General features: G+C 45.5%; 1 gene segment (V, D, J or C); it reads right to left on the bottom strand.

The window, feature by feature from the left end:
• The window catches only part of LOC122554662 (Ig kappa chain V-V region MOPC 149-like), a 226,982-nt gene that overhangs the window by 9,225 nt on the left and 190,310 nt on the right, over window positions 1–27,447 (bottom strand). Inside the window, 1 exon segment of the V gene segment in view lies at window positions 2,591–2,722. Within this exon segment, the coding sequence occupies window positions 2,591–2,722 (132 nt within the window).

Genomic DNA, 27,447 nt, shown 5'->3' with positions numbered 1-27,447 from the left:
AAGGTAGATAAATCCCTCGGACCTGATCAAGTGTATCCCAGAACATTGTGGGAAACTAGGGAAGAGATTGCTGGGCCCCTTGCTGAGATATGTTTATCATCAACAGCTATAGGTAAGGTGTTGGAGAACCAGAGAGGTTGGCTAATGTTGTACCATTATTTCAGAAAGGCTGTAAGGAAAAGCCAGGGAACTATAGACCAGTGAGCATGATGTCAGTGCTAGGTAAGATATTGGAGTGGATTCTGAGGGACAGGATTTACATCCATTTAGATAATCAGTGTGATTTTGTGCATGGGAAATTGTGTCTCCCTGATTTGATTGAGGAGGTGACAAAGGAGATTGATGAAGCCAGAACAGTAGACACTGTCTGTATGAACTTCAGTGAAGTGACAAGGTTCCACATGATAGAATGGTAAGTAAGGTTAGACCACATGGGATCCAGGGGGAGCTAGCCGTTTGGGTAAAAAAATTAGCTTGAAGATAGGAGAGAGGGAGTGGTGGTAAAGGCTTGATTTTCAGATTGGAGATCTGTGAATAGCTGTTTGCCGCAAGGATTGTTGCTGGGTCCACTGCTTTTGGTCATTTAAATTGCTGCCTCACAGCGCCAGAGACCCGGGTTCAATTCCCGCCTCAGGCGACTGACTGTGTGGAGTTTGCACATTCTCCCCGTGTCTGCGTGGGTTTCCTCTGGGTGCTCCGGTTTCCTCCCACAGTCCAAAGATGTGCAGGTTAGGTTAATTGGCCACGCTAAATTGTCCGTAGTGTTAGGTAAGGGGTAAATGTCGGGTTATGGGTGGGTTGCGCTTCGGCCTTGTTGGGCCGAAGGGCCTGTTTTCACACTGTAAAGAAATCTAATCTAATCTAATCTAAATAAATGATTTCACTGTGAATATAGGAGTTAACATAAGTTTGTAAATGACACCAAAATCGGTGGGACAGTGAATAGTGAAGAAGATGATCTCAGGGTCCAGCGGGACCTTGATCAGATGGGGTAATGGGCAGAGGAGTGTGAAATGGAGTTCAGTTTAGATAAATGTGAGATGTTGCATTTTGGAAAGGCAAACCAGGGCAGGAGTTATACAGTTAATGGTAGGGCCCTGTGGAGTGTTGCTGAACAAAGAGACCGAGAGGGTGAAGGTGAAGGTGAAGACGCAGGTGAAGGTGAGTGTACTGTACATTATTCCTTAAAACTGGATCCCAGGGAGACAGGGTGATGAAGAAGGTGATGGGAACGTTTGCCTTTAGTGGTCACTGTATTGAGTATAGGAGTTGGGACATCATATTGCAGCTGTACAGGAGATTGGTGAGGCCACTTTGGGAATAATGTGAAAAACTCTGATCATTCTGTGATAGGAAGGATATTGTTAAACTTTAAAAAGGTGCAGGAAAAGATTTACAAAGATTTTGCTCGGAATTGGAGGGTTTGAACGATAGGGAGAGGATGAATAAACTGGTGCAATTTTCCCTGCAGCATCGGAGGCTGAGAAATTTATAATGAGGGACATAACTAATGTGACTAATTCAGGAAGCATGTGAATGTTTTGTAGAGATGACAAATTATATTCTTAAAGATCATTCCAAGGATGAGGAACATCAGCTATGAATATCTACTGGAGAATTTGGGACTGTCTTCTGTGAAGAAGGCTTAAAGGAGATTTGTTCAAGGAATTAAAACCAGGAGGGGCCTGGACAGAATAAATAGGAAGAAAATGTTCCCAATTGAGAAAGGATTGAGACCGAGAGACCACAGATTGAAAGTAATTGGGAAAAGCAACAAAGTGAGATGAGGAAAAACATTTTCGGCCAGTGAGTGGTTAAGGTGTGGAATGCACTGCCTGAGAGTGTGGTGGAGGCAGCTTCAATTGAAACATTCTGAAGGGAATGAGACTGTTATTTGAAAAGGAACAATGTGCAGGGTGACAGGGAGAAGGCAGGAGAATGATACTCCGTGAATTGCTCATTCAGAGAGCCAGTACAGACTGGCCAGGCAGAATGGCCTCCTTATGCGCTGTAACAATTCTGTGATTGTGTGAGTGAGCAGAGTTAAAGCTGGGGGAGGTGGGAGCTCGGTGTCTCACTGTGCTGCTGCTGCTGCTGAGGTCAGTGAGATCAGAGACTGGGACAGGGAGCCAGAGCTCACATCAAACTCTGCCTGTGTCTGTCACACTGAGACTGGCAGGAGGCTACTCACTGATTTCACTCCATGCTGCAGGAATGGGACCATAGGCTGCAAATGGACAGAGCTCCTCCACACAGTGAGTAAAACTGACTGACTTATATCTTGCTGCTTAAAGGGAGCAATGGAACTAAAGAAATACAGCTGGATACCCTGTTAGACACAGTGCTCCTCATTCAACTATTTCATTCACTGCAGCTCCCCACTAACACCTTCAACAATTCAGCATTTGTGTTTTAGAAATTGTGTTTCAGTTTTGACAGGGTTAATAACGGAGGATTGAGGTTACATCCTCATTCTGAATGTTGCTGATTGTCAGGGTGAAACTGGTCCCTGATCCACTGCCGGTGAATCGATCGGAGATTCCTGTGAATCGAGTTGCTGCATCATAGATCAGGAGAGAGGGTTTCTGACCTTCTCGCTGCTGGTACCAAGCAAGGTAGCTGCTAATGCTATGACTGGCCGTACAGGTGATGGTTGCGGTCTGGCCCAGTCCCACTGACAGCACCAGGGGAGACTGGCTCATGATGATGTCCCCACTGATACCTGAGGGGTCAGAGAGAAACACAATGAAATCAGAACTGTCACAGAAAGAGCCTGTCAAATGAGAGATTGTTGGAGACACTGAGCACTCTCTGGTTTCAGCATTTTCCCTTCAATCACAAGTCAGTGAAATTGGAGTGAAATGGAGAGCAGCTAAAGATTCAAGGTGGAAGGAGAGAGATTTGTACCTGCGACACAGAATGCCAGGGGCCAGATCAGCTGGATGTGTGAAATCATGGTGTGTGCTCCTGTCCCTGTGCCTGGTTCCTGATAAACTCTCCCTTCACTGGGCTCTGCTTTATAAAGCTGCAGCCTGTGAGAGTCTGACTGGGTGTTCCTCAGTATGTAAATGGCATCAGGCAGAGAGAGCCACATCAGCCTCCCGCATTCTCACTCTCTCTCTCTGTCTCAGAGAGTCATTGATGTGGAATAGCACTAAATGAGGCCATTTTGCCCATCGTGTCTGTACTGGTAAACAGCGATCTGATGACACTAATCCCATCCTCCAGCTCTTGGCCCATTACCCTGGAGCCTACAGCAACACAAGGGAATATCTAAACACTGCTCCAATGTCACGAGAGTTTGTGACTCAACCAGCCTTTCAGGCAGTGAGTTCCAGACTCCCACCACCCTCTGGGTGAAAACATTTCTCCTCAACTCACCTCTCACTCTCCAACTTGACAGGGCCTGGTCTCACTCGAGTTGGATGAGAGGGGATCTGATTGAAACATATAAAATTCTAACAGGGCTGGGCAGGGAGGAGGTTTCCCCTGGTTGGGGAGTCAGGAACCAGGGGGATACAGGGTAGATCATTTAGGACTGAGATGAGGAAACATTTCTTCACTCAAAAGGTGGTCAATCTATTGAATTCTCTACCACAGATGGCTGTGAAGTACATGGAACTGAATATATTCAAGAAAAAGAGAGAGATAATTGTTTTGCATTTTAACAGCATGAAGGGAGTTGGGAGAGAGCAGGAATATGGCTTTGAGATGGAGGGTCAGCCATGATCATACTGAATGACAGAGCACGCTCAAAGGGCCAAATGGCCTACTCCTGCTCCGAGTTTCTATGTGTCCATGTCTGTGTTACCTTCAATCTCTGTCCCTAGTTACTGAGTCCCTTACTGACGTATAAAGTGCCTTCCTACCCACCCTATCACTGCCCCAAATAATCTTATCCCCCTCTGTCATGTCCCCTCTCAACCTTCATTGCTCCAGGGAAAACAATCCTTTCCAAGCTTTCCCCACAGCTGGCCCTCCAGTCCAGGCAGCATCCTGGTAAATCTCTGCCCCCTCTCAAGTACAATCATGTCCTTCCCACAATCATGTCCTTCCCAGAATGTGGTGACCAGGACCTGTCTACCTCCCTCTCTCTATCTCCCTTTCTGACTCACATCTGCCACATCTTTCTCTCTACTACTACCTCTTTCTCCCACTGTTAATCTCTTTCATATTCTCTCTCTCTCTTTCTTTCTCTCTCTCACTCTGTCTCATAACCACTCTGTCCAACTCACTCACGCTTCCTCACTCAGTTGGATAATCTCTATTTCTCCATCTGTCTCTGTCTCCGTCACCCACTTCAATTGAAAGCCTCCAAATATTATCTGCCCCTTTCTATTCCTCCCTCTGTCTCTCTCCCTATCTCTCCGTATCCCAAACTAAAGTCTTTCTCCCTCCCTCTCTGTCATTTTGTCTCTAACCATACTCATGTCTGTCTCTCTCTCTCTCTCTCTCTCTCACACACACTCAACCCTACTCTCTCTCTCCCGATTCCCTTCATTCTTGGTCTCACTCCTCTTGTTCTTTCCCTCACTCTTTCCCTCACTCCATCCCTCTCAGTCACATCTTGTTTCTCTTCCTCTAGCCCTCAACCTTACCATTTCTACCTCCCTCTACCTCTCTCTTAGTCCCCTCACATATCTCAGATGCTCCTCCCTCTATCCCTTGATCACACACACACACAGAGACACTCTCGCTCCAATTCTCTCTGTCTCGCTTCTCTCTCTTTCACAGTGTCCTGGGTGGTGACAGTTGAATGCAGGACAAATCTCCCTCTGCTCTGCCCCACTAATGGATGTTAACCCTTGACCCCAGAAGCATGTCTTTTCCTGGAGTAAGGCACCATTTCTTGCATTGACCAGGGTTTGGCCTCTCTCAGAAAGATGGACAAATTCTTGTCAAATGAAGGGCAGTTCTGTGCTGTTGGCCTGTTCTCACTGGGGACTGGTTTGGACACAAAGCTCATTCCATGAAAGCCCAGCAGAGAGAGGAGATCCTCAGGCCATCAGTGTGAGCTAGACGGACAGGACAAACTCTGAGCCACTGACCCATCCTGTCCATTCACAACATTTCCAATCCCTTCCCCTCTCCTTCCCCTTCCATGATCAGTCTCTGAATCAGAGTGTTTCACTGGGATGAGTTATAACAGAAAGGTACTGAACCACACAGCAACCATGATGTCCATGATACACTGGACACTCCAACAGAGACCAATAAACATGGGCCTCCTATTCACTGGACCTTCCAATGGAGATGAGCAGGTGACTGAGTTTTTGAAGAAGTAATCAAGAAGAGAGATCAAGGTAGAGCAGTACACTCTGTCCACATGGACTTTAGCAAGGCCTTAGACAAGGTTCCCCATGGTAGACTGCTTAGTAAGATTATATCACATAGAATCCAAGGGAGAGCTAGCCAATTGGATATAAAATTGGCCTGATGGTAGGAGGCAGAGGCTGGTGAGAGAGGGTTGTTCTTCAGACTGGAGGCCAGTGACCAGCCGTCTGCAAAATGAATAGATCCTGGATCCACTGTTGTTCATCATTTAAACGAACAATGTGGATGAGAAAATAGCAGGAATGGTCAGGAAGTTTGTGGCTGACATTAAATTTGTTGGCATCGTGGACAGGGAAGAAGGTTATCCAAGAGTGCAATGTCATCTTGATCAACTGGGCCAGTGGGTCAACAAATCCAGATGGAGTTTAATTTTGATAAATGCAAGGAGTTGCATTTAGGTAAGACAAACCAGGACAGGAATTACACAATTAATGGTAGAGCCATGGGGAGTGTTGTTGAACAGAGAGACTGAGGGGTACAGGTACATAGTTCCTTGAAAGTGGGGTCACAGATAGACAGGGTGGTGAAGAAGGTATTTGGCACGCTCACCTTCACTGGTCAAAGCAGGGAGTACAGGAGCTGGGACATCATGTTACAGCTGTACAAGGCATTGGGAAGGACACTTTTGGACACTTTGTACATTTCTGCTCAACCTGCTATAGGAAGGAAGTTATTACACTGGTTTGGGTTAAAGAAAGATTAACAGAGGTGTTACCAAAATTGGAGGGTTTGAATTATAAGGCGAGAATGGATAGGCCGAGATGTTCCAGAAGAGACCAGTGAACAACAGCCTCCCTCAAATGGGACTGTCCAGTACCTGAGCTGCAAACCCCACATCCTCTCCGTCACGTAGGTCTCTTATTTCAATCTCAGCAACACTGTCTGTTTCTCCACTACCTCAGCTCTTTGACCACAGAAACCCTAATTCCTGCTTGTCCCGCCTCCTAACTCTATGATTCCAATGTCCTCTCCCAGCTTCCTAAAGCCACATTCCATAAACTCCAATTTGTCTGATATGGAGTGGGCCCTTCACTGTCTTACCGATATGTCATTCCAGAATGACCCCTGACCTCACTGCCAGCCGATTGCCTCCATGTCCTCCCTCCTCCATCACGCTGTGTCCTGCTGCAGACTCACATTCCCTCCCTCCCCCTTCCATCCTCTGTCTCTGGTCTCCTGCCCATTGTTGCTTCCTCCATCCCACCATTGACAGCAGAGCCTTCAGACCCGTAGAGCATGCTCTCTGACCTCGCGCCCTTCATCCCTCCCCCTCTCAATGGTTGTGCTGTTGAATATATTGTTCAGTTCAATCACTTTTGTTTCACGGTTCACTTGCCATGGATTTGCTGATTTATTCCAGTAAATCTAGTCTGGCCTATTCCCTGAGTTGGTTCAAACCTGTTTTGTTTGAGAAAACACTCATCTGTAAACTGGGTTGTCTGTTTCTCCCGATCTTTGTGTAAAGGTGAGACTAAGTGTGTGTAAGCTCTTATACAGCACAGACAGAGGTCACTGGGCCGATTGTGACTTAGTCAAATGAGTCCAATGAGTCCCATTTACCCAGCCCTTCCTGTATAACCCTGCAATTGTTTCCTTTTCAGCTATTTCTCCAAATGCCCTTTTGAAAGTTGCTGTTGAATCCACTTCCACTCACCTTGCAGACAGTCATCATGAACTCGCCGAATAAAAATGTTCCTGTCTTCTCCCTTGTCCTTCAGACCCTTTCTGAAATGTGTGCCCTCTGGTTACTGACCCTCCTGCCTGGAGAAACAATTTGTCCTGTATTTACTGCATCCAAACTCACTAATTGTGAACCCCTCATTGAGTGAGACCTATTTCCAGCACAGGGGGAGAACATTCAGCCTGTCAGGTAAATGCTGTCATTTCATGGAGCAATCCAGTCAGTCCCACCCCCTCCCCTACCCGACCCCCAGGGACTTGCAGGTTTATTTCCATCAAGAGTCCATCCAATCTGCATTTGTAATCACTGAGTGTCTTCATCTGCCTCACCTGAATGGGCACTAATTTCCAAGTCATTACCAATTGCTGCGAAAAACAAAGTTCTTCCTGACATCCTGTATCTCTTGCCCAACAAAATGTAAGGTATTCTCAATGTGAAGATGGGATTTTTTCTCCACACGGACTGTGCAGTGGTCACCCTTACTGATACTGTCATGGACAGATACACCAGCAGCAGACATATTGGTGAGGGTGATAGTGAGTATGTTTTTCCCTCTTGTTGGTTCCCTCACCACCTGCCCCAGGTCCAGTCTAGCAGCTGAATCAGGTGGAGCGTGACCAGCTTGCTCAGTAGTGATGCTTCTGAGCAGGTCTTGATGGTGGACTCTGAATTCCCTTCCTCAGGGTATATCCTGCATCCTTCCCACCCTCAGTGCTCCCTCCAAGTGTTGTTCAACATGGAAGAGGACTGACTGCTTAGTTGAGGTTGGAGTGGAGGGCGGTGCTATGTGGTAATCAGCAGGAGGTTTCCTTCCCCATGTTTGACCTGCTGTCATGAGGCTTCATGGGTTCCATAGTTAATGGTGAGGACTCACAGGGCAACTCCCTTCTGACTGTACACACCACTGTGTTGCCTCCCCTGCTTGGTCTATTCTCCCAGTTATAAATTGAATGAGGGAACAATTCTGTGCAGGTTTTACAGCTTGGAGACAGAGCTGCTGCTGGATTCTGTTTCTGATCTCCGAGCGCAGGCAGGCGTGTGTGTTTGGGAGAGAGTGACTGACACTTTTTCCATCACTGTGCTGTTTCTGCAAAAAGAAATCCCAGAACCAGCCTCCTGTGCTGTCAGATTCCAGGGAGTGCACATGGTTCACAGTTTTCTCCCATCTCAGTAACAAACACCAAGGTCCACAGAATCCTCAGTGCAGTCAGTAAGTCACCACCCAGTGGGAAGGATGTGGAGGAATACATCTGCAAGGAATTTACAGAAACCTGCAAATATGACAGAGTCGTTATAAATGCGGGGAAGGGGTCTTTAATTTCTGAATATAGACTGGGGTAGTAGCAATGTAATGGACAGAGAGGTATCAGAGTTGTGAGACTGTGTTCAGGTGAATTTTCAAATGGCATCGTGGCCAGTGAAGAAGGCTGTCTCAGAGTGCAGTAGGATCTTCATCAACTGGGCCAGTGGGCTGAGGAATGGCAGATGGAGTTTAATTCAGATAAATGTGGGTGCTGTATTTTGGTAAGATAAGGTTTGGAAATAAATCTCATTCCATGAAGGCCTAGCAGAGAGAGGAGATCGTCAGGCCATCAGTGTGAGCTGGAGGAACAGGACAGGCTCTGACCCACTGACCCATCCTGTCCATTCACAACATGTTCCAATCCCTTCCCCTGTCCTTCCACTTCCATGATCAGTCTCTGATTCAGGCTGTTTGACTGGGATAAAGGTCAGAGCATCACACAGTTACAACAGAATGGAACTGACCCCACACCCACCATGGTGTCCATGATGCACTGGACACTCCACCAGAGTCCAGTAAACATGGAATTCAGTTCACCGGGCTGCATAATGGAGAGACATGGGCCTCCTTCCCACTGAACATCCCAAGAGAGATCAGTAAACATGGATCTCCTTCTGACTGGATCCTCCAAGAGAGACCGTAAACATGGACCTCCTTCAGATTGGATCATCCAGTAGAGACCAGTAAGCATAGGCCTCCATTCTATTGGACTCTCCAAAGGAGACCAGTAAACATGGACCTTTTTCCTGCTGGAACCTCCAAGAGAGACCAGTAAACATAGGCCTCCTATTCACTGGAGTTTCTGATGGAGATGAGCAGATGACTGAGTTTTTGAAGAATTATTCAAGAAGATAGATAAAGGTAGAGCAGTACACTCTGTCCACATGGAGTTAGGCAAGGCCTTAGACAAGATTCCTCACGGGAAATTGTTTAATAAGATTATATCACATAGGATCTGGGGAGAGCTCGCCAATTGGATATAAAATGGGCCTGATGGTAGGAGGCAGAGGCTGGTGAGAGAGGGTTGTTCTTCAGACTGGAGGCCAGTGACCAGCCGTCTGCCACAAGAATCAATCCTGGATCCACTGTTGTTCATCATTTATATGAACAATGTGGATGAGAAAATAGCAGGAATGGTCAAGAAGTTTGTGGCTGACATTAAAATTGTTGGCATCGTGGACAGGGAAGAAGGTTATCCAAGAGTGCAATGTCATCTTGATCAACTGGGCCAGTGGGTCAACAAATCCAGATGGAGTTTAATTTTGATAAATGCAAGGAGTTACATTTAGGTAAGACATACCAGGGCAGGAATTACACAATTAATGGTAGAGCCATGGGGAGTGTTGTTGAACAGAGAGACTGAGGGGTACAGGTACATAGTTCCATTGAAGTGGGGTCACAGGTAGACAGGGTGATGAAGAAGGTATTTGACATGTTCACTTTCACTGGTTAAAGCAGCGAGTACAGGAGCTGGGATATCATGTTACAGCTGTACAAGGCATTGGGAAGGCCACATTTGGACACTGTGTACATTTTTGCTCAACCTGCTATAGGAAGGAAGTTATTACACTGGGTTGGGTAAAAGAAAGATTAACAGGGATGTTATCAAGATTGGAGGGTTTGAATTTCAAGGCGAGGATGGATAGCCGAGATGTTTTTCCAGGGAATGCAGGAGATTGAGGGTTGACCTTACAGAAGTTTATAGAATCACGAGGTTCATAGATTTTTCCCCAGGTAGGAGAGCCTGGTACAAGAAGGAATAGGTTTAAGTTCAGAAGGGAAAGAATGAGAAGGGACCAGAGAGGCAACATTTTCACACAGGGGACGGTGTGTATGTGCAATGAGCTGCCAGAGGAAGTGTTAGAGACGAGTACAATTACTACATTTCAAGGACATTTTTACAGGAACATGGATAGGAAGGATTTAGAGAGGATTGGGCCAAACACAGGCAAATGGCAAATGGGACTAGTTCAGTTTTGGAAACTTGGTCAGTATGGAGGAGTTGCACTGAAGGGCCTGATGCCACGCTGTAAACCTCTATGACTCTCTGCTGATATATACATGGGCCATCTTCCCATAGGACTAGTAAACATGGACCTCCTTCCCACTGGACTGTCCAGTACCTGAGTTGCAAACCCCATATCCTCTCCGTCATGTAGGTCTCTTATTTCAATTTCAACAACACTACCTCTGCAACTACACTGTCTCTGCGCTACCTCAGCCCCTTGACCACAGAAACCCTAAATCCGCGCGTCCCACCTCCAAACTACATGACTCCAATGTCCTTTCCCAGCTTCCTAAAGCCATATTCCATAAACCCCAACTTGTCTGATATAGAGTGGGTCCTTCCCTCTCTTACACGTAGTGTCGATACAGAATGACCCCTGACCTCACTACCAGCCAATTGCCTCCATGGCCTCCCTCCTCCATCACTCCGTGTCCTGCTGCAGACTCACATTCCCTCCCTCCCCCTTCCATCTTCTCTCTCTGGTCTCCTGCCCATTGTTGCTTCCTCCATCCCACCATTGACAGCAGAGCCTTCAGACCCCTAGAGCATACTCTCTGACCACCTCCATCGCTTCCCCTCTTGATGGTAGTGCTATTGAATATACTGTTCAGTCCCATTACTTTTGGTTCGTTGTTCCTTGCCATTGCATTGCCGACTTATTTCAGTAAATCTAGTCTGGCCTGTTTTCTGAGTTGGTTCAAGAGTGTTTTCCTTGAGAAAACACTCTTCTGTATACAGGGTTGTCTGTTTCTCCCAGTCTTTGTGTAAAGGTGAGACTAAATGTGTGTAAGCTCTTATACAGCACAGACAGAGGTCACTGGGCCGATTGTGACTGTTGGTCAAATTAGTCCAATTAGTCCCATTTACCCAGCCCTTCCTGTATAACCCTGCAATTGTTTCCTTTTCAGCTATTTCTCCAAATGCCCTTTTGAAAGTTGCTGTTGAATCCACTTCCACTCACCTTGCAGACAGTCACCATGAACTCGCTGGATAAAAATGTTCCTATCTTCTCTCTTGTCCTTCAGACCCTTTCTGAAATGTGTGCCCTCTGGTTACTGACCCTCCTGCCTGGAGAAACAATTTGTCCTGTATTTACTGCATCCAAACTCACTAATTGTGAACCCGTCATTGAGTGAGACCTATTTCCAGCACAGGGGGAGAACATTCAGCCTGTCAGGTAAATGCTATCATTTCATGGAGCAATCCAGTCAGTCCCACCCCCTCCCCTACTCGACCCCCAGGGCCTTGCAGGTTTATTTCCATCAAGAGCCCATCCAATCTGCCATTGCAATCACTGAGTGTCTTCACCTGCCTCACCTGAATGGGCACTAATTTCCAAGTCATTACCAATTGCAGCTAAAAACAAAGTTCTTCCTGACATCCTGTGTCTCTTACCGAACAAAATGTAAGGTATTCTCAATGTGAAGATGGGATTTTGTCTCCACACGGACTGTGAGGTGGGCACTCTTACTGATACTGTCATGGACAGATGCACCAGCAGCAGACATATTGGTGAGGGTGATAGTGAGTATGTTTTTCCCTCTTGTTGGTTCCCTCACCACCTGCCCCAGGTCCAGTCGAGCAGCTGAATCAGGTGGAACTTGACCAGCTTGCTCAGTAGTGATGCTTCTGAGCAGCTCTTGATGGTGGACTTTGAAGTCCCTTCCTCAGGGTATATCCTGCATCATTCCCACCCTCAGTGTTCCCTCCAAGTGTTGTTCAACATGGAAGAGGACTGACTGCTCAGTTGAGGTTGGAGGGGAGGGTGGTGCTATATGGTAATCAGCAGGGGGTTTCCTTCCCCATGTTTGACCTGCTGTCATGAGGCTTCATGGGTTCCATAGTTAATGGTGAGGTCTTCCAGGGCAACTCCCTTCCGACTGTACACACCGCTGTGTTGTCTCCCCTGCTTGGTCTATACTGCCAGTTAAAAACTGAATGAGGGAACAATTCTGTGCAGGTTTCACAGCTTGGAGACAGAGCTGCTGCTGGATTCTGTTTCTGATCTCCGAGTGCAGGCGTGTGTGTTTGTGAGAGAGTGACAGACACTTTTTCCATCACTGTGCTGTTTCTGCAAAAATTAAATCCCAGAACCAGCCTCCTGTGTTGTCAGATTCCAGCGAGTGCAGACAGTTCACAGTTTTCTCCTGTCTCAGTAACAAACGTCCAGCTGCTCTGAGCTCCTTCTTTCACTTCCTCTTTTGCTGAAGTTTCAACCTTGTAATCTGACAGTCTTTGCAGTTATTTTTTACACTGGGGCTTTCTGCTGTGGTCAGAATCTCTCATAATAAGTGTTCAATCAGTGACAATCACAGCAGCTAAAAGCAGTCAGGACTTAGGATCCCGGACTCACAGTAAAACATACTGGGAAGATAAAAGCCATCCTCTTCATCTCCTGGTACAAACTCCATCCCAATCCCTGGGAGTCTGCTGCACAATCAGACTCTTTACAATCGTGGCCACATCTCTGAGAATAATCTGAGCCCCATATCCTCCATATTATACAGACCAGCCACTGAAAATCTCAGTCATGCCTGTGGGACTCCAAACATGACCATTCCAATGTTGTTCTGGCACACATCACAGCAATCGCCCTCCATAAACTTCAGTTCATCCAAAATTCTGATGCCTGTATCCAAACTTGCATCAAGTCCTGTTCCTCCATCCTGAAGAAGGGCTCATGCCCGAAACGTCGATTCTCCTGCTCCTTGGAAGCTGCCTGACCTGCTGCACTTTTCCAGAAACACCTTTTCAGCTCTGATCTCCAGCATCTTCAGTCCTCACTTTCTCCCTGTTTCCCCAACCTCCTGCACCCTGTGACTACATTGGCTCCTTGATCTTCAAGTTCTCAAACTTGTTCGCAAATCCCACTCTGCCCTCCACCCTCCCTATATCTGTAACCTCCTCCAAGCTGCCTCAGTCAGTGCGATCAGCAATCTTGGATGTATGGCTCTCTGTTTCTCCATCCAAGTCATTGAGAAATATCATAAAAAGCTGAGCTTCCAGCACAGATCCCTGGGGATACCACTATTCACATCATCCTCATTGGGGGATGCACACACTATCCCTCCTCTCTGCCTCCTACCTCCAAACTAATCCCTGACTAAAGACAAATACTTTTCTCTAATTGGCTTGAGGTAGGAAGCAGTGGGTAACAGTGGAAGGATGATTGTCAGACTAGAGGCCTGTGTCTAGTGGAGTGCCTCGGGGCTCAGTGCTGGGCCCATTACTCTTTGTTATCTATATCAGTAACTTGGATGAGAATTTGCAAGCCATGATTGGGAAGTTTGCAGATGACATTACAATGGACATTGAGGAAGGTTATCAGAAATTGCAGCAGGACCTTGATCAGCTGGAGAAATGGGCAGAGAAATGGTGAAATGAGTTCAGAGAGATAATTGTGAGGTCTTGCACTTTAGGAAGTTTAATTGAGGTGGGAGTACCATGGTGAATGGTAAGGCCTTAAGGACTGTAGTGAAACAGAGAGATCTTGGAGTTCAGGTACATGGTTCTCTGGAAGTTGAGTCACAGTTTGACAGGGCAGTGAGGAAGGCTTTTGACACACTGGCCTTCATTAGTCAGGGCATTGGGTATAGAAGTTGGGAAGTTATGTTGCAACTGTACAGAACGTTGGTGAGGTCGCACTTGGAGTATTTGGTCATTTTGTTGTAGGAAGGATATTATGAAACTGGAACGAGTTCAGAGGAAATTTACAAGCATGTTGCCAGGACTCAACAGAGTTTTTGTGAGAAGTTGGACAAGCTAGAACTTTTTTCTGAGAGTGTAGGAGACTGAGGGTTTTTTTTTTAGAAGTGTATAAGACCTTGAGAGACATGGATAGGGTGAATGGACTCAGTCTTTTTCCCAAGGTTGGGGAATTGAAGACTAGAGAGCATCAGTTTTAGGTTAGAGTGGAAAGAATAAAATGGAACCTGAGGGACAACTTGTTTACACAGAGTTAGCGGTGAGTGGAAGTGATTGAGGCAGGTATATTAACAACTTTTAAAAAGGCATTTGGACAAATACATGGATAGGAAAGGCTCCAAAGGAATGGGCCAAGTGCAGGGAAATGGGGTTAGCATGGATGGACATTTTGGTCAGCACGGACCAGTGTGGACCAAAACACCTGTCTCTGTGCTGCAGGACTCGATGACTCTTTGACTCTATAATTCCATATGTTTCCATGTTTATGAACAGTCAGTCAAACACAGAAACAAAGGAACTAGGAGCAGGAGTAGGCCATTCAGCCCTTTGAGTAGGCTCTGCCAGTCAATATGACCATGGCTGATCATCCAACCTAGTCCCCTGTTCCCACTTTTTCCCCATAACCTTAATCCCTTTAGTCCTCAGAACTAGACCAATCTCCTTCTGGAAAACATTTAATGTTTTGGTCTCAACCGCTTTCTCTGACAGAATATCCCACCAGCTTCCCAGTCTCTAGCTAAAGAAATGTCTCCTCATCTCAGTCTGAAATAACCTTTCCCTTTTCTTTAAACTGTAATTCCTGGTTCTGGATTCTCCAGACATCAGGAACATACTTCCTGTGTTTTTCTGGTTTTGTCCTGTTCGGATTTTAAAAGTTCCAATGTGATTCATCTAAATCTTCTAAACTCCAGTGAATATAATCCTAACTGATCCAGTTTCTCATCAGATCTAAGTGCTGTCATCCCAGGAATCAGTCTGGTAAACATTTACTGCCCTCCCTCCACAGCCAGAACTTCCTTCCTCAGATAAGGAGACCAAAACTGCACACAATACAATCATAAAATCACACAGTACAGAACAGGCCCTTCAGCCCATTAACTGTGTACCAGTCAAACTACACTAAACCTACACCCGTCCCACTTTCCAAAATGAGGCCCATGGCTTGAATGTTATGACATTTAAACTGCTCACCCAAGTACTTTTTAAAGTTTGTGAGGTTTCCCACATCAACTACACTCCCAGGCTCTGCATTTCAGACCCACACCACACTCTGGGTAAAAAACATTTTCCTCAAAACATCTTGAAACCTCCTATCTTTCACACTGAATGTGAGCCTACCTGTTATTGAGCCTCCCAAGAAGGAGAACAGCTGCTTTCACTCCACCCTGTCCATTCCCCTCATAACCTTATACACCTCTATTAGGTCCCCCCTCCACCTTCTCTGCTCTGAAGAAAACAACTCAATCTGATCCAATTTCTCTTCATCACTGCGAGGTTCCATCCAACACAATATCCTGGTGATTCCCGTCTGCACCCCGTCCAGTGCAATCACCTCCTTCCTACAGTGTGGTGACCTGAACAGCACACAGTACTCCAGCTGTGGCCTAACCAATGTTCTGCTTAACTGCACCATATCCTCCTGCTTTTATAACCAATACCTGAAATGACAAAGGCAAGTGTCCCATCTGCCTTCATAACTGCTCTGTTAACCTGTCTTGCCACATTCAGGGATCAGTGGACAAGCACCCCAAGATCACTCTGTTCCTTTGAGCTTTCTCAGGTCAAAGAACAAGGGACAAAGAAAATTAAAAAACCAGAAACTGGCCCTTCGGCCTTCCAAACCTGCGCTGATCCAGAGCTTCTATCTAGACCTATCATCAATTTCCCAAGGATCTGTATCCCTCTGCTCCCTGCCCATTCATGCATCTATCTTGATACATCTTTAATGATGCTGTCATGCCCGCCTATACCACTTCCGCTGGTAAGATGTTCCAAGTACCAACCACTCTCTGCGGAAAGAACTTTCCACGTATATCTCCCTTAAACCTTTCTCCTCTCATCTTGAACCCATGGTCCCTAGTAATTGAGCCCCTCACTCTGGGAAAAATCCTCTTGCTATCAACCCTGTTTATAGCTCTCATGATTTTGTAGACCTCTAGAAGGTCCTCACTCAATCTTCAACTTTCTATTGAAAATAATAATGCTAATCTACTCAACCTCTCTTCATAGCTCACTCCCTCCATATGAGACAATCCTGGTTAACCACCTCTGTACCCTCTCCAAGTATCCACATCCCTCTGGTAATGTGACCAGAACTGTATGCAGCATTCCAAATGTGGCTAAGCCAAAGTCTGTTACAATTCTAACATGACCTGCCTACTCTTGTACCCCAACCGATGAAGGAAAGCATGCCATCTGCCTTCTTGACCACTCTATCAACCTGCATTACCACCTTCAGGGTAAAATGGACCCGAACATCCAGATCTCTCTGCATCAATTTTCCCCCGGGCTTTCCATTCACTGTATAGTTTACTCCACCATCGGATCTTCCAAAATTCATCAGATCACATTTGCCCAGATTGAACTCCATCTGTCCATTGAACTTTCTCTGCCCAGCTCTCCAACTATCTATATTCTGCTGCATTCTCTGACAGTCCCCTTCACTATCTGCTACTCCACCAATCTAAGTGTCATCTGCAAACCTGTTAATCAGATCACCTATACCTTCTTCCAGATCATTTATATCTATCATAAACAAGAGTGCTCCCAGAATGGATTCCTGTTCTCCATTTTGAGAAACTCCCTTCCACTACTACTCTCTGTCTCCTGTTGCCCAGCCTGTTCTCTATCTATCTAGCTAGTACACACTGGACGCCATGTGACTTTAATTTCTCCATCAGATTACATGGGGAACGTTATAAAACACTTTACTGAAGTCCATGTGTATGACATCCACAGTTCTTCCCGAATCAGTCAACTTTGTCACTTCTTCAAAAATTCTACAAAGTAGGTAAGACATGACATTCCCTGCACAAAATCATGCTTCCTATCACGGATACATCCATTTTCTTCCAAATCAGTATCTGTTCCAGCAACTTCCCTTCCACTGATGTCAGGCTCACCGCTTGATAACTACCTGGATTATCCTTGCTAATCTTCTTACACAAGGGGACAACATTAGTTCTTCTCCAGTCCTCTGGGACCTCACCGGTGTTCAAGGTTGCCACAAAGATATCTCTTAAGGCCCCAGCTATTTCCTCTCTTGCTTCCCACAGTACCCAGGGATAGATTCCGTCCTGACCTGGGGGCTTGTTCACCTTAATGCCTTTTAGAATACTCAACACTTTCTCCCTCCTTAAACCGGCTTGACCTAGAGTAATCAAACATCTATCCTCAACTTCAGCATCCATCTTTAGATTAGATTAGATTACTTACAGTGTGGAAACAGGCCCTTCGGCCCAACAAGTCCACACCGACCCGCCGAAGCGTAACCCACCCATACCCCTACATTTACCCCTTTACCTAACACTACGGGCAATTTAGCATGGCCAATTCACCTGACTTGCACATCTTTGGAGTGTGGGAGGAAACCGGAGCACCCGGAGGAAACCCACGCAGACACGGGGAGAACGTGCAAACTCCACACAGTCAGTCGCCTGAGGCGGGAATTGAACCCGGGTCTTTGGCGCTGCGAGGCAGCAGTGCTAACCACTGTGCCACTGTGTCTCCCTCTCCTTGGTGAATACCAAAACAAACTACTCATTGAGAATCTCTCCCATTTTCCCTGACTACACGCATAACTTTCCTCTATCCTTGAGTAGGCCAACCCACTCTAGTCATCCTCTTGTTCCTTATATATGAATACAAGACTTTAGAATTTTCCTTAACCCTGTTTGATATTTCGTGACCCCTTTTAGTCCTTTTAATTCCTCATTTCAGATCGGTCCTAGTTTCCCAATATTCTTCCAAAGCTTTGTCTGTTTTCAGCCAACTAGACCTTATGTATGCTTCCTTTTTCCTCTTAGCTAGTCTCACAATTTTACCTGTCATCTAGGGTTCCCTAATCTTGCCATTTCAATCCCTCATTTTCACAGGGACATGTCTGTCCTGCATTCTAATCAACCTCTCTTTAAAAGCCTCCCACATATCAAATGTGGATTTACCTTTGAACAGCTGCTCCCAATCTACATTCCCCATCTCCTGCCGAATTTTGCTATAGCTGGCCTTCCCCCAGTTTAGCCCTCTTCCTTTCGGACCACTCTCATCTTTGTCCATGTGCATTCTAAAAACTTACGGAATTGTGGTCACTCTTCCCAAAGTAATCCCCGACTGAGATTTCAACCACCTGGCTGGGCTCATTCCCCAACACGAGGTCCAGTGTGGCCCCTTCCCAAGTTGAACTATTTACATACTATGTAAAATCCTCCTGGGTGCTCCTTACAAATTCTGCTCTATCTAAACCTGTAACTTTAAGTGAATCCCTGTCAATGTTGGGAAAATTTAAATCTCCCATCACCACCACCCTGTTGCTCCTACATCTTCCGTAATCTGTTCACATATTTGACCTCTATCTCACGCTTGCTGTTGGGAGGCCTGTAGTACAGCCCCAGCATTGTTACTGTCCCCTTCCTGTTTCTGAGGTCTGACCAAATTGCCCCTCTTCTCAAGTCCTCCATAGTGTCTTCCTTCAGCACAGCTGTGATATCCTCTCTGACCAGTAATGCCACTCCTCTCCCCCTTTTACCTCCCTCTCGAACCCATCTGATACATCTGTATCCTGGGATATTTAGTTGCCAATCTTGCCTTTCCCTCAACCAAGTCTCAGTAATAGCAATAACATTATACTACCAGATACAAATCCAAGCCCTGAATTCCTCTGCCTTACCTACTACACTTTTTGCATTAAAACAAATGCATCTCAGGCCACCTGTCCCTTTGCATTCATCATCTACCTTCTTACCCTTAGTCACGCTGATTTCATTACTTAGTTCCTTACAGGCTTTAGTTACTACGTCCTTACTGTCCACTAACCTCCTCATTTGGTTCCCATCCCTCTGCAACATTAATTTGAACCGTCCTTAAGAACGTGAGCAAAAGTAGCCCAGGGGACATTGGTTCCAGACCTGCCCAGGTGCAGACTGTCTGATTTGTAATAGTCCCACCTCCCCCAGAACCAGTCCCAATGTCCCAAAATCTGAACACCCCCCACCCCCCCCACCGCGCCATCTCTCAAGCCACTCATTCATCCTGTAGGCGGCACAGTGGTTAGCACTGCTGCCTCACAGCGTCAGAGAGCCGGGTTCAATTCCCGCCTCAGGCGACTGACTGTGTGGAGTTTGCACGTTCTCCCCGTGTCTGCGTGGGTTTCCTCCGGGTGCTCCGGTTTCCTCCCACAGTCCAAAGATGTGCAGGGCCAGGTGAATTGGCCATACTAAATTGCCCATAGTGTTAGGTAAGGGGTAAATGTAGGGTTATGGGTGGGTTTCGCTTTGGCGGGTCGGTGTGGACTTGTTGGGCCGAAGGGCCTGTTTCCACACTGTAATGTAATGTAATGTAATCTAATCTAATCTATTCTTCCATGTCTACTCTGACTAGTACGCGGCACTGGTTGCAATCCTGAGATTACTACCTCTGAGGTCCTTATTTTTAATGTGGTTCCTAACTCCCTAAATTCTGCGTGTAGGGCCTCATCCCGTTTATTACGTATACCATTGCGGCCTACGTACACCATCACAGCTAGCTGTTCACCCTCCCCCTTCAGAGCTATTCGGGAGTCTCGTTTTCATCCACAGAACCACCTATCTATTCCCCTTACAAAGTCCAAATAAACCACATCCACTGGCTCACCCTTATCAAATCCACTCACTACATCCTCAAACAATTCCAGTCGATTTATTAAGCATGATTGTTCTTTTGACAATCCATGCTGACTCTGTCCAATTCTGTCACTGTTTTCTCAGTGCTAAGCTATAAAATATTTTACAATGAATTTGAGCTTTTTCTCCACGACAGATGTCCGGATAATTGGTCTAAAATTCCCTAAAGTAAATGCTCAATGTTTCCCTTCATGGAAAAGTAAGGGCTACACAGAAAACCACTGAGTGACCACTAGGACAAGATCCAGAACACAGGAGGATCAGAAAGCTGAATTGTATCGATTTTAATGTAAGGAGCTTGACAAGTCATGTGGTTGAACTGAGAGCATTAAACATCACGTGGGGATATAGAGTCATCGAGACATAGAGATGTACAGCATGGAAACAAACCCTTTGGTCCAACCTGTCCATGCCGACCAGATGTTCCAACCCAATCTAGTCCCACCTGCCAGCACCCAGCCCACATCCCTCCAAACTCTTTCTATTCATATGTCCATCCAAATGCCTTTTAAATGTCGCTAGTGTACCAGCCTTCACCACTTCCTCTGTCAGCTCATTCCATATACGTACCACCCTCTGTGTGAAAAAGTTACCCCTTACGTCTCTTTTATATCTTTCCCCTCTCATCCTAAACCTATGCCCTCTAGTTCTGGACTCCCCCACCCCAGGGAAAAGACTTTGTCTATTTATCCTATCCATACCCTTCATAATTTTGTAAACTTCTATAAGGCCAACCCTCAGCTTTCAATGCTCCAGGGAAAACAGCCCCAGCCTGTTCAGCTTCTCCCTATAGCTCAAATCCTCCAACCCTGGCAACATCCTTGTAAATCATTTCTGAACCCTTTCAAGTTTCACAACATCTTTTCAATAGCAAGGAGACCAGAAAATTTCAACAGTGCCCAAACCAAAGTCCTGTACAGGCGCAACATGACCTACCAACTGCTGTACTCCATACTTTGACCAATAAAGGAAAGCATAGCAAACACCTTCTTCAATATCCTGTCTACCTGTGACTCCACTTTCAAGGAGCTATGAACCTGCACTCCAAGGTATCTTTATTCAGCAACACTCCCTCGGACGTTACCATTAATTGTATGAGTCCTGCTAAGATTTGCTTTCCCAAAATGCAGCACCTTGAATTTATCTGAATTATCTGCGTGGGTTTCCTCCGGGTGCTCCGGTTTCCTCCCACAGTCCAAAGATGTGCAGGTCAGGTGAATTGGCCATGCTAAATTGTCCGTAGTGTTAGGTCAGGGGTAAATGTAGGGTTATGGGTGGGTTGCGCTTCGGCGGGTCGGTGTGGACTTGTTGGGCCGAAGGGCCTGTTTCCACACTGTAAAGTAATCTAATCTAATCTAATCTAAACTCCAGCTGCCATTTCTCAGCCCATTGGCCCATCTGATCAAGATCCTGTTGTAATCTGAGGTAACCTTCTTTGCTGTCCACTACACCTACAATTTTGGTGTCATCTGCAAATTTACTAACCATATCTCTTATGCTATTTCATATGCTGTTGCATTGTCTTTTTGGAATATCATATTGTTGCAATTGCTGAGACATGATTGAACAAAGATAGGACTGGCAGCTCAACATTCCAGGGTAGAGAAGTCTCAGGTGGGATAGACAGGGTGCAAGAGAGGTGGGTGTGTTGCATTATTGATAAAAGAAACCATGACTGCAGTATTGCTACTGAAGGAGCATTTCTTGGAAGAGTCTTCAAATGACGCCGTCTGGGTAGAGCTAGACAAAAGGACAATCACTTTGCTGGGATTATACTACAGGCTCCCCAATAGTCAGATGGAGAGAGAGGAGCAGATATGTCGGCAAATCACTGAGAGGTGTGAGAGGAATGGAGTTATATTAGCAAGGAATTTCAACTTCTCTAACATAAACTTTATGTTTGACTTCATGTGAATGGAATTTTTAAAGTCCAACCAGGAGAGCTTTTGGTGCCAGTACGTAGATAGTCCCATAGACATGGGCAGTGCTGGGCTCAATCTGAGGTAATGTCAAATTGTTGAAGAGTCAATGGGTGAGCATTTTGGAGATAGTGAACATAACTCCGTACGTTTCCTAATTATTATGGAAAGGAATAAGAATAGTGCAGAAGTTAAGTGTCTAAAGTGAGGCAAGGCCAATTTCAATTTCATTAGACAGGATCTGGCAAATACAGACTGGGAGCAGTTACTTGGAGGTCAGTCTACATTTGGAAAGTGGGGATCTTTTTAATGTAGTTCAGGGTCAGCTCAGAAAGAAAGGCAAGGACTGCAGCTCCTGGGATCTTGGATGTCAAAGGACATGGATAGTTTGAGAAAGAAAAAGGAGGAAGCATATGCCAAGTACAGAGCATCAAAAAGAGGGGAGGCCATTCAGGAGGAGAGAAAGTGTGGGGAGGTGCTTAAAAAATAGGAGGACATAGAGGAGCCATAAAATATCTTTGGTAACCTGATCCCCTCACCCCAGAATACTTTGGAAAGTGGCACGAGGAAGAATAGATGCACTCGTGGTCACCTTTCAAAATTCTTGACTCTGGAGCAGTTCCTATGGATTGGAGAATGGCTAACATAACTCCACTATTTAAGAAGGGAGACAGAGAGAACACAGTGGTTTTTGTAGACCGGTTAGCTTGACATCAGTAGTGGGAGAAATACTGGAGTCCATTATAAAAGATGTGCAGCAAATTTTGTTGTAACCTGCACCTTATGAACTCGCACTCTTAACAAACCGGCAAAAGTTATATCCCTCAAATGCCAGAAAGTTTATTAATATATCATTCTGTCCAATTATTATACATTACAATATATTAACTTCAGAGTAAATATACTTGTTTTTCAATTGAATATCCACATGAAATATCAACAATTGATTCAATTTCGAGTCAATTTCTCCTCAAACACGGCGACCTGCCGCAATGCCCAGGTAATCAGTTGAGTGTGAGTGAGAAGGATATGGGGAGAAAGTGGGCTATTCTAGATACAAAGCATTGCTGACCACAATCATCATCTAGTGGCCTGCTGTCAGGAGCTGAACAAGAAAGAAAGAGTCATTAAGCTGAACAAGAAAGTTTGCAATTAAAGATGCCTAAGTTAAGTTCATAAGTCACATAATCTGCACCTTTTGAACCGGCACTCTTGAGAAACCGGCGAAAGTTATATCCCTCAAATGCAACAAAGATTAATATATCATTCTTTGCAATTATTATAGTTGAAAAAAAAGTTTCATAGTTATTATGGAACCAGATAAGGGCAGTGCAGAGGTTAAGTGTCTACATTGTCAGGGACAAGAGAGAAAGAGTCATTAAGCTGAACAAGAAAGTTTGCAATTAAAGATGACCACGTTAAGTACATAAGTCACATACTGAGAGCAAAAGGATCTGCCTGGATTCTGGAAAGGTAGGAGCGGTAGCAGTGATGTGATGACTGACAGATGTGAAAACAGTGGAAGGATTTGCTGGATTCATCAAATATGAAGTACCAATTTCTAATTAGAGTGACAATCACGATGCAAGCCAACTATTCCCATCCCAACTGCTGGTATTATTGGACAACACAGATCTCAGAACAAACCCAAAAACCACTGAAGAAATGCACTTGGTCTGCAGCATCTGTCGAGCATAAGCATGCAATGGCAAGTCGGCATGTTGGGAAGTTGATGGTGAAGGGTTGTCTTTGTAATTGGAATCCTGTGACCAGTGGTGTATCATTGGGATTGGGGCTGCGACCCTTTCTGTTTGGAATGTACATTAATGAATTGACTGTGATTGTACAATTAGAAAGTTTTCAGATGCCACATAAATTGGTGGTGTTGTTGATATTGATTTGATTTTTATTTTATTGTCACATGGACTCAAGTACAAAAGCATTGGAGTATAGTAAAAATTATGTGATGTCACCTTGTAAGGAGCCATCTTAGGTACAAGGACCGAGATACAGACTCTTAAGAACAAGGTAAAAAGAAAGAATAAGTTTAAAAGTTACACGTTACAGACATCTTGACCTTTTTAGTTTTAAGAAGAAAATAAAGAAATAAATCATTATTTCAATCATTATAGTCTTGCTTAAGCGCTTAACTACCGTGGGATCATACTTTGAGTCATCACTTCGAGACCGGAAGGCAAACTGAGGCTGTGGTGGGTTGAAAGACCACCTTATACAGCAAAAGATCACCCTGAGGGCCAAGAGACAACCACGCTGGGCCACTGAGAGATCACCATGCCAGGCCGAGAGTCCATCACGCTGGAGCGACAGTCGAGCATACTGAGCCGAGAGGCCGTCACATTAAACTGAGAGCCCAACACGTCAGACCGAGAGTCTGCCTCACCGAGCTGGGAGGTCTCTCTGCCAGGTCAGGACTCTGCCACACCAAGTCTAGAGGCCGCAACACTGGGGCTGCACTGTTCAGAGGCCTGGCAAGTGAGGCTGGGAGTCCGTGTCTGGGAGAGAAAAGAAGAGAGAACGACAAAAGAAAAACACAAAAGAAAATAAAAACCAGTGGAAGAAAAAGCAGGAAATGAAACAGATCGAGCAGATCAACTTGGTCTGAAGAATCCTCCTCTGCTGCCATCTTGGATTACTGGGTCTTAGGCTACAGTCTGATATTGATCAGCTGGTAATTGGGCAGATCAATGGCAGATGGAATTAATCCCGATAAGTGTGAGGTAGTTCAATTTGGGAGGTCTAATAAGGGAAGGATATACACAATGAAAGTTATGTGCCTTGGGTGTCATTGTGCATGAATCACAGAGGGTTGGTCTGCAGGTACAACAAGCAATTAGGAAGGCAAATGGAATTTTGTCCTTCATTGCTAAAGGGATTGAATTTAAAAAGCAGAGAGGTTATGCTGCAGCTGTACAGGATGCTGGTGAGGCCACACCTGGAGTACTTTGTGCAGTTTTGGCCTCCTTACTTGAGAAGGATGTACTGGCACTAGAAGGGGTGCAGAGAAGGTTAATTCCAGGGTTGAGGGGGTTGGCTTATGAGGAGAGACTGAGTTGACTGGGATATATTCATTGGAACCTAGAAGAATGAGGGGGGATCTTATAGAAACATATAAAATTATGAAGAGAATAGATAAGACAGAAGTAGAGAGAATATTTCCACTGGCAGGTGAAACTTGGACAAGAGGGCATCGCCTCAAAATTAAGGGGAGCAGATTTAGGATAGAATTGAGAAGGAACTTCTTCACCCAGAGGGTCGTAAATCTATGAAATTCCTTGCCCAGTGAAGTAGTTGACGCTACTTCAGTAAATATTTTTAAACATTTAAAGGAATTAAGAGATAAGATGAGAGCGCAGGTAAGTGGAGTTGAGTCCAGGAAAAGATTAGATTAGATTAGATTACAGTGTGGAAACAGGCCCTTCGGCCCAACAAGTCCACACCGACCCGCCGAAACGAAACTCACCCATACCCCTACATGTACCCCTTACCTAACACCACGGGCAATTTAACATGGCCAATACACCTGACCTGCACATCTTTGGACTGTTGGAGGAAACCGGAGCACCCGGAGGAAACCCACGCAGACACGGGGAGAACGTGCAAACTCCACACAGTCAGTCGCCTGAGTCGGGAATTGAACCCGGGTCTCTGGCGCTGTGAGGCAGCAGTGCTAACCACTGTGCCACCGTGCCACCCACAAAAGATCAGCCATGATCTTATTGCACAGTGGAGCAGGTTCGAAGGGCCAGATGACCTACTCCTGCTCCTAGCTCTTATGTTCTTATGTTCCTTGGGAGTAGTGAGGAACAAAGGGACCTTGGTGTTCAACTACATCGATCCCAGAAGGTATCAGCACAGCTAGACAGGGTGGTGAAGAAGGCATATGGGATGCTAGCCATCATTAGCCAGGGTGTAGAATATTGGAGTAAGGAAGTCTCGTTGTTAATTTACAGAGCATTGGTTTGGCCATATCTGGAACACTGTGTACAGTTCTGGTCATGACACTGTTGGAAGAACATGATTGGACTGGAGAGGGTGTAGAGGAGATTCACCAGGATGTTGCTTGGGATGAAAAGTGTTAGTTATGAGGAGAGAGACTGGATAGACTGGGTTTGTTTCCTCTGGGGCAGAGGAAGCATGGGGGTGGGGGGGGGGGTGGGGGGGGAGGGCGGTGGGTAGTGAATCTGATTAAGGTATACAAAATTCTGACAGACATAGACAAAGTCAATCGTGATCATCTTTTCCCCATGGCAGACATGTCTATGACCGGAGGGAATAAGCTTAATGTGATGAAAAGGTGGTTTAGAGGGGAATTGAGGATTGTTTTCTTTCTCCAGAGGGTGGTAGAAATATAGACAATAGACAATAGGTGCAGGAATAGGCCATTCAGCCCTTCGAGCCTGCACCGCCATTCAATATGATTATGCTGATCATTCCTAATCAGTATCCTCTTCCTGCCTTATCTCCATAGCCCTTGATTCCACTGTCTTTGAGAGCTCTATCCAACTCTTTCTTAAATGAATCCAGAGACTGGGCCTCCACTGCCCTCTGGGGCAGAGCATTTCATACAGCCACCACTCTCTGGGTGAAGAAGTTTCTCCTCATCTTGTCCTAAATGGTCTACCCTGTATTTTTAAGCTGTGTCCTCTGGTTCGGCACTCACCCATCAGCGGAAACATGTTTCCTGCTGACAGAGTGTCCAATCCTTTCATCATCTCAATCAGATCCCCTCTCAGTCTTCTAAACTCAAGGGTATACAAACCGAGTCGCTTCAGTCTTTCAGTGTAAGGTAATCCCGCCATTCCAGGAATTGACCTCGTGAACCTACGCTGCACTCCCTCAATGGCCAGAATGTCTTAACTCAAATTTGGAGACCAGAACTGCACACAGTACTCCAGGGCCCTGTACAGCTGCAGAAGCACCTCTTTGCTTCTATACTCAATTCCTCTTGTTATGAAGGCCAACATGCTATTAGACTTCTTCACTACCTGCTGTACCTGCATGCTTGCCTTCATTGATTGGTGTACAAGAACACCCAGATCTCTCTGTTATGCCCCTTTACCTAAATTGATTCTATTGAGGTAGTAATCTGCCTTCCTGTTCTTGCCATCAAAGTGGATAACCATACATTTATCCACATTAAACTGCATCTGCCATGCATCTGCCACTCACCTAACTTGTCCAGGTCACCCTGTAATCTCCTAACATCCTCATCACATTTCACCCTGCCAACCAGCTTTGTATCATCAGCAAATTTGCTAATGTTATTGCTGATACCATCTTTTATATCACTAACATATATTATTAAAAGCTGCGATCCCAGCACGGATCCCTGCGGTACCCCACTGGTCACTGCCTGCCATTCCGAAAGTTTATCACTACCCTTTGTTTCCTATCAGCCAACCAATTTTCAATCCAATCTAGTACTTTGCCCCCAATACCATGCGCCCTAATTTTACTCACTAACCTCCTGTGTGGGACTTTATCAAAAGCTTTCTGAAAGTCCAGGTACACTACATCTATTGGATCTTCAGAGTTACATCCTCAAAAAATTCAAGAAGATTAGTCAAGTATGATTTCCCTTTCATAAATCCATACTGACT

The sequence above is a fragment of the Chiloscyllium plagiosum genome, unplaced genomic scaffold (assembly GCF_037043375.1).
Source record: "Chiloscyllium plagiosum isolate Xiang-an unplaced genomic scaffold, Cpla_swu_hap1 HiC_scaffold_9, whole genome shotgun sequence".
In the NCBI taxonomy this organism is placed as follows: Eukaryota; Metazoa; Chordata; class Chondrichthyes; order Orectolobiformes; family Hemiscylliidae; genus Chiloscyllium; species Chiloscyllium plagiosum.
This window is presented reverse-complemented; position numbering and strand designations above follow the sequence as displayed.